The following is a 16,346-nucleotide window of genomic DNA, read 5'->3' on the forward strand; positions in this document are numbered from 1 at the left end:
TTCATGTAAAGTAGGGATTTGACCTTTTTAGTACAAAGAACACTTCTCAAAATTTACGGCATATAATCCATAAGTGAAGACTGAATTTTCTGAAGGCTTTGTACTCTTATCAGTTTTGAGTTACAGTTAGTTAAAAACAGAACTTAATATTTTTTCCTAAGTGTCTCAGCTTTTTTGCAACCTTTTGTTAAAAAAAAAAAAAAAAACAGGTGATTTCTCCTTAAACTTTCTGTACATTTAGAACTCAAAAAACTAGAGTTGAATCCTTAATTACAACCCACCATGTTTAGATATATAAAGTTAATTACTGTTGTGTATTTTCTTTGTTGTTATAATCACAATTGGCTCTTACACAAAATAACCACTATTCCCCACAACTCTCAATCAGACTGATGCGACCCACTGAAACTAATCATGTCCTCTGTAAAGATGGCAACTATTTCACTAAAGACTTAAAATATGAAATAATAGTATCCCTGTAAAAAAAATGGCCACTATCTGTCATCAATACCAAAAGAATTAAAGCCAGATTGTCCTCAAGAAAAGGATGGTTACATTCTGTGTGCTGATTAGAAAACAAGACTGAAAACTGAGGGGGATAGTCTACCGTGAACCTCAGTTCAATCAGGGGGGGGGGGGGGGGGGGGAGGGTAGCAGCCAGGGCTCCAAAGGAAAAGAAACTAAGGGTATGCCTGCACAGCAAATCAACCAATCAATCTAAGCCATGGCTGCAAGTCTCAGTGCACCAGTCAACTGACTCAGGCTCATGCTGCACAGCTAAAAATTGCAGCGTACACATTTTGGCTCAGGCTGGAGCCCAGGCTCTGAAACCCAGTGAGGGGGAGAGGGTCTCACTGCCCAGGCTCCAGCCCTAGTCCGAACAGCTTCATAGCTCTTTTTAGCACTGCTGCACGAGCCAAAGCTCTAGCTCTGAGACTGGTTATGTGGGCCTTTTTTTGCTGTGTAGAGATGTACCCTAAGAGTGCTGGACCTTTCCAGCCTTTGCCAAAGCTCTGTGGCATAGACAGAAATTCCTCTACTCCGAGGAATCATGGCTGGTCTTGCACAGCAGAAATGGCCCTCAACGAGCTCTCCCACACATCAAGAAAACAGACATGACTGTACTGGAATTAAAGAGGGTAGAGATGGGATGCACCAGCCCCACCTACGGTTGCCAATTTTGGTTGGATGTATTCCTAGAGGTTTCATCACATGGCAATCTTTAATTAAAGATTAATCTTTAATTCCTGAAACCCCAGGACAATCCTGGACGGTTGGCAACCCTAGCCCTGGCCCCTTCCCATTCCTGACATACAATTAATCCCTTGACCCATGCTTTATTATTCCCATGCCTTTTTATCTCCACAAACCATAGGGAAACAGAGGAAGGGGACATTCCTGCCCTCCACTTTCCAAATACCCTTCTGTACCTGCAGTATTAAAAACTCATGATATTTCATAAACAAACACTTGGTTTAAAAGAAATTAAGGTTGTGTGTGAAATCTCCCCAATTCAAATCCTTAAAAAGCAAGGAAATGTCAAGTTATGAGACTTTTAAGCTAGGACTTATTTTATTAAATTTAAAAAATGGTTTAAACTTGAAACAGCAGATAATAAATTAACAGTCTAAATGCTGCATCTATGGTTTATAATACAGACAAAAATCAATTTGTGCTTTGAAGAGGGAAAACTTAACTACTTTATGAAACTTACCGAGGAAAATTATTGAACGAGTGAATAGCAAATAATCAAACAAAATCTTTAGAGTTCTACAAGCAGGATGTTTGCATGTGTACACAAACACACTCAACAAGCAATTGTTGGTACTCCCTTTGGTAGATTTACTGTAACTAAAAACTTGGCTGTCAGTCAAAAAAATATTGTAAAGTCATTACAAATGGAGAAGTTCAACATTTTTGTGCTAACATAACAGGGAGCCAGATGAAACCATAACACAAGCTAGTACTAAGATTTTAGTGTCAGATAGTTGCTTAAGGTTACCCAATTTGGTAATAAGATTTTTCAAATACTTTCCTTTCAGATGCCTCAGTACAATATCTGTTCAATGTTTGATTGTATGATGAACTTTCAGTAGACACCCACTATTGCACCACAGAGGTGCATATTCCTTGTCTTCTGATAACAACCGTTTCCCTGTTTGTGATATAAAGATATATTCTGTCCTCCTAAGGTGGTCAGAGACCACTCTATCCAGAGTTGACTGGTACAACCTTTGGTAACATGTCTCTGAAGTGTTTTGAGGGTGTACTCTTTTGAGTAAAATGGAATCAAAGAGAACATAATATAGACAGAGCTGGTAGCTCCTAATGGGAGCACTGTTTCATGCAGCTGTATATTCAGCCAATGCCTGAACAGTCAGTCATTAGTGTTTAGTGAAGAGTTGGAGAGTGTGCCAAATGACAGCCTTTGCATGAATCATCAACCCATACTTCAACTTTCTCCACTCACAAACTGGACATTACACAGCTTGAGTGTTCTGATTCTAAGAGTATAAGACACTTCCAGAGACATGTAACCCTCCTGGACATTGGATCTGATCTATTCTGCTATAATATACCTTGAGGCTTTTAAGTCCTTTCATCAAGCCTTTGATGAATGGGTCAACTAAATTTGCCCTCCTGCAGAGTTCCAGTGTATCTAGGTAAACTATGGCTTTTCCTCCTGGGCTGGGGCAGACGCTAGGAAAGGAGATGTCCTGGTTCAAGTGAAAAGACAAGATGACTTTAGACCAAAGACTAGGACAAGCTCAAAGGACAATTTTGTTGTTGGTGAAAATCTAAGGAGAGAGGACAGACAGCAATCCTATTTGCTGAACCAAGGGGATAGTCAGCAAGAAAACCACACCGAAGATGAGAAAACTCTAGTCCAATAAGTGGAGGGCCTCAAATAGTCAAACAAGGATTCACATAATCACTGTAGAACGAGGTTAAAACTCCAGAGTTAAAACAGGGGATCTGAAAGGAGGTAGCGAAATATCACAACTTTCAAGAAACAAAACAGATGGAAGGATCTCACTGTCCCCCAATCCAATGACTTTTTTAGGATGCTAAATCCCAACATTTGGGCTTCTTTAGAGCTGGGGGCTAGTCCCTTGTAAATGTAGTCCAGCTAGCAGAGATCATTTGGCCTGCACCAGGCAAGAGAAAACTCTCCGCGCCAAATGGTAGGCAAAGGAGGTATTCTTTTTGCATGAATAAAATACCGTCAAGGCTACCCTGTCCGAGGTACTCCTAAAGGAGTTATGGTGTCTTGTCACAGACCAGGGCCAAGAGACTTTGGGTTTCTAGATCCGGATGCTGGTGCCTGCCAAAAATGTGGTGGGACAGAAGAAGAGGGACCTTGCTCCTTTGGGACAGGATTAAGAGATCCATGTATCAAAAACTTCTTGATCATTTTGGAGCAATAAGAATTAGTCTGGGAATTACAGACTACCTCTTGATTGACCAGAGGAAAATGGAAGGGAAGACATAAACTAAAGAAAACTCCATCGAATGGCAAACCCATCCTTTGCAAAGTCAGTCGATTTCTCCTTCCTCTGCAGCCGATACGCAATCAACTGATATTTTTTTTCCTTTTTAAATTGAGATCAGATCCATGCTCAGGTTTCTCTTCCTGCCAAAAAACTTCCAACATCAGCAACCCCACAGCTGGGAGCACTCCTGATCTACTGAACCAGTCCCACTGGGCAGTTAAGTGGGAGGAATGTGGAGATATTTTACTGAGAGAAGGATCACCTCTTGCCTATGAGAACATGAAAGTAGACCTTCCCTCAACAAGTTTAGGGTATGTCTACACTGCAATGAAAAGCCTGCAGCACCGAGTGTCAGACCACAGGTCAATTCACTCTGGCTTGTGGGGCTTGGGCTGCAGGTCTAAACAGATCAGTGTGGACGTTCCTGCTCTGGATTGACCACGTGCTTTGAAACCTAGCAAGGGGAGAAGGGTCTTGGAGCATCTGATTTTAATAAGGGGGAGGGATAGCTCAGTGTTTGAGCATTGGCCTGTTAAACTCAGGGTTGTGAGTTCATCCTTGAGGGGGCCATTTAGGGATCTGGGGCAAAAATCTGTCTGGGGATTAGTCCTGCTTTGAGCAGGGGGTTGAATTAGATGATCTCCTGAGGTCCCTTTAAACCCTAATATTCTATGATCTGTACTCTTATTTTTAGCCCCACAGCCCGAGCCAATTGACCTGGGCTCTGAGACTCGGTGCTGCAGGTTTTTCTTTGCAATATAAATACACCCTACGTCTCCAGTTGCCACCTTGGCATTACTGCTGTGTTGCGAGATTCTGAGTATGCGTCTTCTTTTGATTAAGTCCTAGAACATTAACAGGCCTAGCACGACTGTCACAATTCAAGAGTGATTATATGAAGCTTTGTCTTCCTTTGAACCAACTGAGAGCACAAATAGGCTCTCCACCCTGTCAGACTTCACATTTGTGGTAAACTGGATTCTACTTTGGGCCCTAGAAGAGGGAAACTTGTCCCCGGCCTGGTATGCACTGTTCTCCAGAGATGGGTTTATCCAATCTCATCTACTATTCAATTTCTTACTGGCTGGAAAGGTTAACCAGTACCTCTCTTTGTTCCAAATATCTAGGATTCATGATTAAATTCTGTTATGTAGTTATTAGTTTAACAGTTTAATACCTCTTCAAGCCATTTCAGTATAAATGGTATCTTTGGCCAGGCCAGTTTTTTCCAACCTGGAAAAATCTCCCTTCATCCTCATTTCATTCTCACAGAAAAAAATTAAATTGTTAAAGAAAAACAGGAAAATAGCTTAGGAGGTCATTGGCATCTTAAGACAATGAAGCTAAAAGAAAAATGAATGAATGTTAACTTCTGTCAGTAACTTTCTGATTGTATTATTATCCAGGCATTAGGATAACAGTAAATAATTACTTATATCAGACTCTAAAGCAAAAAATGTATTCATCTAAGCAAAATAGAAGCATAACCTCAACTCATGTATTTTAAAATAAGGGAATTTGGTATTTACATATTTGACTGCACTAGATTTAATAAAAAGATGTAGCAGGTGCTGAAAAGGTTATACCCAATTTCAGTAAATGCCAGCAAAAAACAAAATAAAAACTGCATGATGTGTTTAAACTACAAACAGTTTGCACAACATTTAACAGTGAACAGGTCAATTAATCAAGAGACAAGGCATTGAGAAAATAGTGTTTACAAACGCCTGTTTCACATGAAACAGGAAAGATTAAACTTATCTATTGCAATTTTTGACATTGAATATTTCTCTTAAAGTAATAATAATGAGCCAATTCACAAAATGCATCATAAATTACTAAACAACTTGACAAAACACTGTATTTAAATAAGACTTTGCAAAATTACCTTGTCAATTTCTCTTTGTGTTGCTCCTTCCTTTTTCAAACGTTCTTGTTCCACACACTTAGTATTATAGTTCTCTTTTGATTTCTGTAGGGCCTGAATGATACTCTGAATGTTTTGCACTGCTTCCAAAGTTCCTGAAACTTCTTCTTTAGTCTGTCAAATATCACATACTTGTCAAAAATGACCAGTTTAATATTTTAACTGTAACAAATAACTGAAAACACATAAAATGGAGAGTGAGTAACCTTTTTATGAGCTTTGATTTGTTCATCTCCATACTTCTGCACTTCTTTTATTAGCTCTTGTAATTTCCGGACAAGCTCCAAGTGACAGCTTGCTACTTTTTCTGATGATATTTTGAAAACATCCCAAACTGGTGCAAATGTCCTAAAAATAAAGGTTATAGGGAGGAGAAACATTATTTAATGTTGAATTCAATTTTTTTCTTTTTAAAACCAGCTACAATTTTATAATAGAACCCTGATATACTTATAAAGTGCACTGTCCTCTAAGAGTAATGACATAAAAATAGCACATTCTTATTCAAATCCATTCCTTTTCCTATTCAAAGTCCTCTCTACTAACTTCAAAGACAAAATTAAATGTTTACTGCTTTTTTCCTCCTGTTAACCATGCACAGTCAACATAAATAAAACAGAATAAATCAAGCTTACTCAATCTTATCCATTGTAAGTACAAGATATAAGTTCCAATCTGTTATACCCACATAAACCCACTGAATAACAGAATTGCACAGATGTTACTAATCATACTAGTGATATTGCAAGTAAAACACCCATGTGGACTCAGAGCAAGATTGAACATGCGAGACTGGCTGTTTTCAGAGCAGAACCTCACTAAGGATGGAATGAGACTTTTAGATGCTTATAATGCAGAAAAATTACTTGTTTGGCTGAAACTTCATGCTTAATTTTAGCCAATAGCAAAAATTTTTGGAAAGTCACAGGAAAATCTGTTGTCATTATCAGATAACCTGAAAAGCTCAAAACAAAACCCTTGTTTTAGCATACTTGGCTAAAATGACGTTTAAGTTTAAGATCCTATATTCAGTGGCTTACACTTTCTAAAACAACATTCTGGACTGAAATTTCTCAAGCCTGTTCTGGGGCAGATTTTTTTCTTTTAGATATCTTTAAAATCATAGTCCATATTAATGATGCAGTGACGATCAGAGACTGAAATAAATGCAGGCAAAGTCTGATGAAATAACTGAAAAAATTTATCTTTGTCATTAAAAAAATAAGGAGTTAAATACAAACACTACAGTAGCACCATGTTAAGGTTGCAGTACTAAAAAGGAGATTCAGAATTAATGTTCAAGTCCATTAGTGTATCCCTGCAAATATGCATTAGAATATTCTTTCCCTCTACAACAGCTTCCCCGTTGTTATCAATATCTCCCAGGGGCATAGCTGAGAGCCTCTACCCTCATGGAGTTGGGGAAATAGCTATGAGCAGGGTCTTCAGACATTTACGGCCACATTTCCCCTCTCCCCCAACTTTTGTTTTTCTTCCTGACTGAGGCTGAATCTATTTATGTAAGGAGGAAGGAAAATATCTTGGGTAATCAGTATAAGTTAGCTACGGCACCAGGACAGAGTAAGTGTGAGGTGCTTGTTATAGGGCAGGGGGGATTGAAATTAACATTCTGTATTTCTGACAATTTGCAGTCTTTGTTGTTTGTTTCTATTCATCCTACCTTTTCTGACTGTCCGCTCTCTGGAGCAAGGTTCGATATATATACTCATATATTCATATATACTCTCAAAGAAGTCATCTTAAAATTTAAAAAAGTACTGTTGTATTAAAAATGTCATACTTGAACACTGAACATGATCCCCTACAGTGAATCTTGCCACGTGATATTTCTAAAGATGGTGTCATTTCAAGCATAAACGATTACAATTTTTTTTAACTTTTAAGAACAGATTCACTAGCACACAAAAGCAGCACAAATAAGCTAGAGAGCATTGCCCAGTTAAGCTGTATGTACAGTTACTTTGCTGTGCAAAGCAGCCAAAATATATTGGTGATTCTGTCCAGTTTTGTCATACTACTGACTCATCACAACCAATAGAATTGTTGCAAGCAAATTAGCTATAAAAGGAAGGATAGTGATTGGTTGAGTTACCTTTGACACCACAATGGACCCACTTAAGAATTAACTGAGCTATTGATCTGACCCTGTCTCTAGCCAAATAACAATTAGATACAACTATTAATTTAATTTCAACTTAATTTCCTAAATACAGCCTATGCACAAGATTTCAATGAATTCTACCTATATGGAAAGGCTGAAGACTCTGTTTTTTCTGTTACTAAAATAGTTCAGGACAAAGAAAATACTGACACAGATGCTACATTTCTTATAGGATGCATTTTTTATTTAATTTGAAACTAACAAATTTACTCTGAATTTTCTGAAAATTCAATCTGTACTCAGAGAGTACCTACTGTAACTCTGGGGAAGATCTATTGTATTTTTCATACATATCAAATCCCTGCTTTAGTACAAAATGGAATTCAACCTTAATTATAGAGCCACAACAGCCATCTTTATAATTGTTCCTCCAGTAAGACTGTATGAGTAAATGGACTTGTGAACCATTTTATATTTAAACTGCACCTTTTTCTATAATCCTTTTTTCATATATCCATATGGATTTTATAACTGCTGCCTAATCATGTTATTAAAAGCCTTATTGTCATACAATGCATTTTAAAAGATGCCAGAGTTAAGGCTGTTACTAGAACTTTAATTCTGTTAATGCAACATTCAGGTTGAAATCTTAATTGCAAAAGGTTCAGGGATTAATAATTTTTCTTTTATACAAATATTAACTTACCCAAGCTGCGTGTAATTGCTTGCTGATTTGGCTAGCTTTGTCATTGACCTTGAATATGCCTCCTCTATTGTAGCCCTGTTAAAAACAAAACATACAAAGTTCCTAATGTTAAGTAATCCAAATCACAAATCAATAAAGCTATTAGGATCTATGAAGATATGTGCTTTAAATGTACAGCAAAGGAAACAGCTTACCATGTATTGTTTTAAAATAACAAAGGCAGTGTTTTCAATGCACCCTCATAAAATCCACCGCCAAATTACATTGTGTGTGCTAAAAGTCAGAGATGGTGAATAGTGTGGCGGAATGGTGCTTACAAACACCGAAGAAACTCAGCTCTTATGGTTCTTTTATCAAACTGTCTCAAGAGCTTCACAATAAGGTGGGATGGGGGAGCCATTCTGCCTCCATACGCTGCTGAATGATTTGCCAAAGGCTGTTTTAGTACCATAAATTTCTGAATTATAGAGTAGTGCAATTGTAACACATGCTTTTACAAGATATTAAATGACATTCAAATAGACAAATAAACAAAGAAATCACACATTAATTGATGAAGTAAGTTGCACTAAAAAGGTATTTAAAAGAGACATTCTAAGAACTAGCTCATCTTTTAAGATCCCTCTGAACTGCTATAATGGCATACTGTGATTTTATGTGTTGTTTGGGGTTGGAGTAACAGCATGGTAGGAATAATGTCATCATGGTATTTAGAGTGCTTTTGTTTGAATGACCTGAGAAATATTTTTGGAGAAGCTCATCTGTACATACTGAATTTTTTTCCCCCTTCATTTAGTGAGTTGTCTTGATTATAGCTGCTCACTGCTGAAGTGGTGGTTTCTGATTTTCCCTTGTAATGGGACTTTCTAGGCAAAGGCATTTCCTTTGGTAATATGATACCCAGAAAGAAGTAATTACTTGAGAAATTTCACCAGAGAGCATGAAGATCAATTTATTCAACTCCCAGTAAGATGACTAAGGAGTAGAAGACTCTGTATATGAGTTCCCCTCTGTCTCATCCCTACCCTCCAAAACAAAGATCCAGCCTAAATGCTGGACTCAGTTTTTATCTAATTTTGATAGGGAAGGGGCTACATTAAATACATTTTATAATTCAAACAAAACAATGGGTCAAAAAGTTGACGTTTTACCTCGGATTTAAAAAAATATAAGATCTGTAGAACATTTTAAGAGGCATTATTGGGACATTAAAAACAGATCTGCAGATATCTTTCTAAGAGAACACTTCTATGAGTAAGGGCTTGGATTGTCATTTAAAGCAAGGGGCTTCAAGAGATCATCATTTTATTACTTTGTGTATTTATTAAGAAGAAATTTAAATGATCAAATTTGAAACTACAAGACAGAAAAGGCTTTCCACTTACAAACATGATAGTTTATTTCAAAAAATGCTTTTTTACTTTTTAAGGGTCACCAAGTTAATGTTACCTGATGTGACATGGGAAACACAAAGTAAATCTAAAAACTTTATGTACTAGAAATTTGCCAGCTTAATTGTTTATGCATTGCACGTCCAATCATTGTACGTTTTCCTTTTTCCTCCTTTTTGATGTTTCTGCTCTTCTATTAATTGTATGGCTGAACAATTTGTTCTTGATTATACCACATTAGAAAGGCCAGGTCTACACTATAAACTTACATCAGTATAACTATATCACTCAGGGGCAGGAAAAATCTACACCCTTGAAAGACGCAGTTATACCAACCTAAACCCCGATGTAGACAGCGCTATGTCCACAGGAGGGCTTCTCCTGTCAACATAGCTACCGCCTCTCGTGGAGGTGAATTAACTATGTCGACGGGAGCTCTCCCATCAGCGTGGCAGCATCTTCACTAAAGCACTGCAGCTTTTTACGTGTAGACCTGCCCAAAGACAATTAAAATGTGTGTTTATGTATTTTTATGTATTATACACACACACGTTTATTATAATAATCATATATTATTTCCTAGATTTGTCAGGTTATAAAGATGGCTCAGTGCCTTATTCTACACAAAACTGACCAAAAGTTTGTGATCTTTTCTCCAATTCAGACCTTGCCACCCTTTTATCTATGACTTTGTTACCATGAGGCTGGCTCACTACAATGTACCTGACTTGAGGATGCCCATAAATATCACCATAAAGTCTTACTTGGTGCAGGATGCTGCTGCTTTCCATCATGAGCATGTAACATTTACACTTCATGCTCTCCATTAACCATACCTGTTTGCTTCCTGGTACAATCTGATGTGCTGGCTACATTCTATAAAGACCTGAATGATCTGGGATCCATTTATTTGAGAAGGTACCTCTCCTCAATCTGCTGCATATTTAAGATTAGACGTGGCACAACTGTTGATTCCTTCCTGTGAAATTCACTCTAACAGCTGCTCTGAATAAGTTTACTGACTTCAAGGTGCAATGCACCTTGTGGTCCAGCAGGGTTTAAACTGAGTTTTAGGTACCAGTAAGGTGGCTGCTTGTGTTCACATAAATTAGTTGTTAAATGCATACAAAAACAATCCAAGCAGTCACATAGCTCATCTACAATGTATCCCCAATAGTTAAACTGGGGGTTTTCAAAGAAGAGGGAAAATCGTGGGGTAGCGCACCTTTTCTTTGCTTTTCATCCCTTTAAGAGCAAAACTTCTATTAGAAAACTGAGCCAAAATAGAGTGAGGAGCCCTAAGTTTCAGTGGAAAGGACAGTACCAACTCACCAACATAACGAGGATGGTTTTAAACTACGTCCAAAGCAGTCAGGTAACAAATGCCCACAAACGGGTATAAAAAAAGGTGACCTTAACAGAGGGATAGATACTGAGGGAAAATGAAGAATTACAATAGGGTCATAGGAGGAAGAAGAGGGCTAACAGTGGGGGTATCTGCTCAACACCTTAGATACCTATACACAAATGCAAGCCGTATAGAGAACAAAACAGGAAGAAATGGAAATATTACAACATAAGATTGTAAAATAAAATTATGACAATTGGCATTACAGAGTTGGTGGGATAAATCTCATGACTGAAATATTGGTATACTGAAGTATAGCTTGTTCAGGAAGGCCAGGGAAGGAAAAAAGGAAGGAGGTGTTGCATTATCCATCAAGAATATATACACTTGTTCTGAGACCCAGAAGGAGATCAGAGGCAGATCAGTTGAAAGTCTGTGGGTAAAAATAAAAGCAAGGGAGGAGTGAGGGGAACAAGGATTATGTCAAGGTAAAGGTCTACCATAGATCACAAAAACAGGAGGAGGTTGATAACGGTAAAGATGCAATAGCAAACTAGTCTGATTAGGAGGAAAGATTGGAATAACAGCAAGAGACCAATATAGTTTCATCAGGAGCCCTTTAATGACCTGAAAATAATAAAGAAATCCTACGAAAAGTGGAAACGAACAGATTGCTTCGGATGAGTATAAAAGAATACCACATGTATGTAGGTACAAAATAAGAAAGGCAAAGACACAAAATGAGTTACACCTAGCAATGGACATAAAAGGCAATAAGAAAAAGTTCTATAAGTACATTAGAGGTAAGAAAAAGATGAAGGACAGTGTAAGTCCACTAAGCGCAGAAGGAGAGCTAATAACAGAACATCAAGAAGGCTGAGATGTTTAATGCCTATTTTTCCTTCAGTCATCACTACTGCCTGTCCTTCCCTTCTCACATTTACCTCCAGGCTTCTTCCCCTTGTCCAGATCTATTCCGCCCCCAACAATCTTCTATTCATTGAACTTTTTGAAACTTTGCACTTTTAGAGAGAGGTAAGGGATGGACTCTGTACACAAATTTGCAGAAGGACAATAGGGTTGAGATCTGTTATTTCTCACTTCTATACATTTATTTATTTATTTATTTATTTATCAAAAACATTTTTGCTGTTAACAAGCATGTTATCTCTGGAGACACAAATCCACAGTTTGAGAACTGCAAAACTAAGTATCTTCTAAACTGACCACTGAGTCCCATTGGGTAGACACAAAGATTAACCTAAATAATCTATACAGAAGCCTCTGGAACCCCATACAATTGGGTCCCTAATCCATGAACTATTGGAACTCATTTACAAAACTTTTCTTAAACATTACATGAATATATTGTTTCATACTGTAGAATTAGAGTTTATAATCCCTATTCCATGATGAGATATCTTTGAGCTATAATGTATCTTAATTAAAACTATCTTTAGATCGGATTTTTTGATAAAATGCTTTTTGAGGAAAAACCTATTTAAATAAAAAAAATCAGATTTTTTAATTTTTTTTAAAAAATCATTGATTTTTATCCACCCTGAGCTTAACACAATTAATATAAAAATAAGGGAGAAGGAATGCAAGCCAAATTAGGAAAAAAGCACAGGTTACAGAAAATTTAGATGAATTATATGTATTCAAGTCAGTAGTGCATGATGAAATTCATTGTAGGACATTTAAGGAACTAGCTGAAGCAATTTTGGAACAGTTAGCAATTATCTTCAAGAACTCATGGAGGACAGATGAGGTCCCATAGGACTGGAGAAAGACAAACATAGTGCTTATCCTTAAAAAAGAGAAGCAAAGAGGATCTGGGAATTATAGACCAGTCAACCTAACTTCAATACCTAGAAAGAGACAGAAACAAATTATTAAGCCATCAATTTGTAAACAAGTAGAGAACAGCAGGATGATAATTAAAGACAACATGGATTTGTCAAGAACAAGTCACAGAGACCAATCTAATTTTCTTCTTTGATGGGGTTACTGGCTTAGTGCGTGGGGGGGTAAGCCGCAGATAGGATATATCTTGATTTTACTAAGTATTTCGACTCAGTCCCACATGACATTTTCCTAAGCAAACTAGACAAATGGGGCCCAAGTGAAATTACTATAAGTTGGGGTGCACATTTGGTTGAAAGACTGTATTCAAGGAGTAGCTGTCAATGGTTCACTGCCAAACTGGGAGAACATATCTAATGGAATCCCACAGGGATCTGTCCAGGGTCCAGTACTGGTCAATATTTCCATTAATGACCTCGATAATGGAGTGGAGAGTATGCTTATAAAATCTGTGGATAGTATCAACCTGGGAGTGACAGCAAACACTTTGGAGGACAGGATTGGAATTCCAAATGAGCTTGATAACTTGGAGAAATGGTCTGAAATCAATAAGATGAAATTCAGTAAAGACAAGTGAAAAGCACTATATTTAGAAAGGAAAAATAAATGCACTGCTACACAATGGGGAATAATTGGCTGGGTAGTAATACTTCTGGCAAGGATTTGGGGGTTATAATGGATCACAAACTGAATACAAGTCAGCAATGTGATGAAGTGTAAAAAAGGCTAATACTATTCTGAGGCGTATTAACAGGACTATCCTATGTTTGAGTTGGGAGGTAACTGTGCCACTCTACTCTGCATTGGTGTGGCCTCAGCTGGGGTAATGTGTCCAGTTTTGGGCACCACACTAAGTAAGAAGTGAACAAAGTAGAAAGAGTCTAGAGGAGAGCAAGACAAATGGTACAAGGTTTAGAAAACCTGACCTGTCAGGAAAGGTTAAAAAAACTGGGCATGTTTTCTCTCTTGAGAAAAGAGAACGGGGATCTAATAACAGTGTTCAAATATGTTAAGGGCTGTTATAAAGAGGACAGTGATCAATTGCAAATAGGCTTCCAAGGGAGGCTATGGAATCTCAGTTATTGGAGGTTTAAAGAACAAACACCTGTCACAGATGGTCTAAGTATACTTTATTCTTCATGCAGGGAGCTAGACTAGGTGACCTCTCAAGGTCCCTTCCAGCCCTACATGTCTATGATCCTATGACTGCCCAGGAAAGAAAGATTAGAGTAGATGTCAGAAGTAATCCACTTTAGGGCTGTCCTTCAGTTCCTTTCACTCACTAAAACTTTAGCAAAGACTCAAATAACAAAGGTGAAGGGTGAAGAGAGCAAATCTATACTGCTATAAGAATTAACTGATTATTGTCAATATAAATCCGACTCTTGGGAACTAGCAGTAACTAGCAATTTTGTAACTAGCAGTAACAATCCTGTAAAACAGTGGGTCTGAGTAGGGTTAGTTAAATTATAGGGCAGCTTCCTCAAAACGGATGTCTGATCTAACTGTCTAGTCAAAGTAATGCTGTGTAATTATGTCAGTAAAGTTCCAGGTAGCATTGCCTAGAGATGGAAACACTCTAAATCTGATGGAATTTGTTCAATGAAGACTGTAGCACATCTGAGACCTTCAAGTACCAATATGCATGAAATGTCATAAGTTTGTACACAAACAATGATTTATTTATACAACTCCTAGGTACAAGCAGAAAATCCTTCTGCTGGAAGATGGTAAAATGAGATGGCTGCCAGATTAAGCTTGACAGTACTCAAGGACAACCCATATATATATATATGGAAAGTTACAGTAGTACCCATAGGCCTCAAATCAGAATCAGGGCTCCATTGCGATAGGAACTGTACGAATGCATGTACAACACAGTCCCCTCCCCCAAAGAGCTTATAATGCAATATAAGACAAGTTTCAACAAATGAGTGTAACGAACAATGAGAGTGGGAGGAGGAAGGAGGAAAACAGTGATTAGATGATGCAGCTGCATAGGCTAATGTACCTGAGTCCAATTTGATCAAAAAGTAAAGAAAAACTGTTTAATTTAGTTAGACCTTGCCTGTTTTTTTATGTAAACTCTGCCATTTTTAACCCCATAGCTATTTCTAATTTAAAAAATAAAGCAACTCTGCTTCTGGTTATTTCTAATTGATTTAAATCTAACGTTGCTCTTTTCCAAGTTTGTTTTTCTTCTGCTTAATATCCTTTTGCCTACTTTGTTTTAAAAGACACTCAGCTCTATTTCAGTTTTCATTTTTATTTCTGTAAATCCCTATACTAATTTTATACTTTTAAATTAAAATATAAAATAAAATCAGTTCCCTGGGTAATTCCTTTTAGCCAAACAAGAATAAACACATTCCCAGTTAATAATGTCACTGGGCCGCCTGAAGTATTGAAGGTGAGCCAACAGAACTGCCTTCAGACCCAATATATTTTTGTGCAACTCAAACCCTTCAAAATTCCAGAAACTGTTCACTGTTAGATAGTCCGGATGAGCTCACCATCCATTGCCTGAGAAATCTGTCATTACCACAACAAGGTACTGAATAAAACATCTTTGTGTACAAACTTATGACATCTTTGCAACATTCTCACACTCTATTCAGTACAAAGGGATTTCTTTTAGGAAATGACTACAGGAGATTAATTTCATCATGTAAAAGATCTAACTGAAGTCTGGCAAACAATGTTATGTAAATGTAGGAACCCACGAGTCCTAGAAACCTCAAGAAAATGCTTTAAATATTTTGGATACTTCCCATACAAATAATTTCTGTGAACCAATAAAATTTACTTTTAAAAAGAGGAACTGGCATTTAAAAGGGTAACAGATTATTATAATAAGTGGAAGTAGACATAATAGGCAAATAACTAAGACAGGACTTTTGTACATTCACTGCATCCTATCTCTATCAGTTCATACACTAAAAACTTTCAATCCAAAGATGTTTACCGCCAGACCCATTTAACTCTGATTGCAACAAATCTGAAATATGATACTATAGAGGAAGAGTGATGAAGGAGATCATTCTATTTCATCAGCAGAAACTATCCTGAAATAAAATTTTGAGATAATTGGTCTTCCCAAAAGAATATTGACAACTTCATAAACCATCCTCATCTTCCCAAATATTAACTTTTCAGAAACCGAAGGAGTCATATGGGAGGATAGACTGGGTAATCTCAGTGAAGGTTTGGGTAAAGATGAACTCAATAGGTGCAAATAGACAATAAAACAAAAATGTATACTCAATTTAAATGAGGCTGTACATTAGTTTTTGCAGCATTTTAATATAGAAAATCATAGAATGTCCATTCCAGATTAATGAATCAGGTGGCACCTTTAAAGACTAACAGATTTAAAGTGTCACCGGACTCGTTTTTGTGGATACAGACTAACACGTCTACCCCTCTGATACTTGATACCATTCTAAATTATAATGTTGAAATATCTAAGCACAATCAAGTGAAGTTAAGGAT

The 16,346-nt window shown here is 37.2% G+C and overlaps 1 protein-coding gene across 5 annotated transcripts in view; it reads right to left on the reverse strand.

Annotated features, from left to right (window-relative positions):
- FCHO2 (FCH and mu domain containing endocytic adaptor 2) overlaps positions 1-16,346 on the reverse strand; it is a 205,614-nt gene that overhangs the window by 156,936 nt on the left and 32,332 nt on the right. For 4 of the 5 annotated variants that reach the window (XM_034773504.1, XM_034773503.1, XM_034773505.1 and 1 more), the window contains exons 3-5: positions 8,250-8,324; positions 5,628-5,769; positions 5,383-5,535 (exon numbers count right to left, since the gene is read on the reverse strand). In XM_034773504.1, coding sequence (XP_034629395.1) covers positions 5,383-5,535; positions 5,628-5,769; positions 8,250-8,324 — 370 coding nt within the window. Of the gene's footprint in view, positions 1-5,382; positions 5,553-5,627; positions 5,770-8,249; positions 8,325-16,346 lie in introns of those variants that run through there. The other variant, XM_034773506.1, reaches the window with a different exon arrangement.

The sequence above is a fragment of the Trachemys scripta genome, chromosome 6 (assembly GCF_013100865.1).
Source record: "Trachemys scripta elegans isolate TJP31775 chromosome 6, CAS_Tse_1.0, whole genome shotgun sequence".
In the NCBI taxonomy this organism is placed as follows: domain Eukaryota; kingdom Metazoa; phylum Chordata; order Testudines; family Emydidae; genus Trachemys; species Trachemys scripta.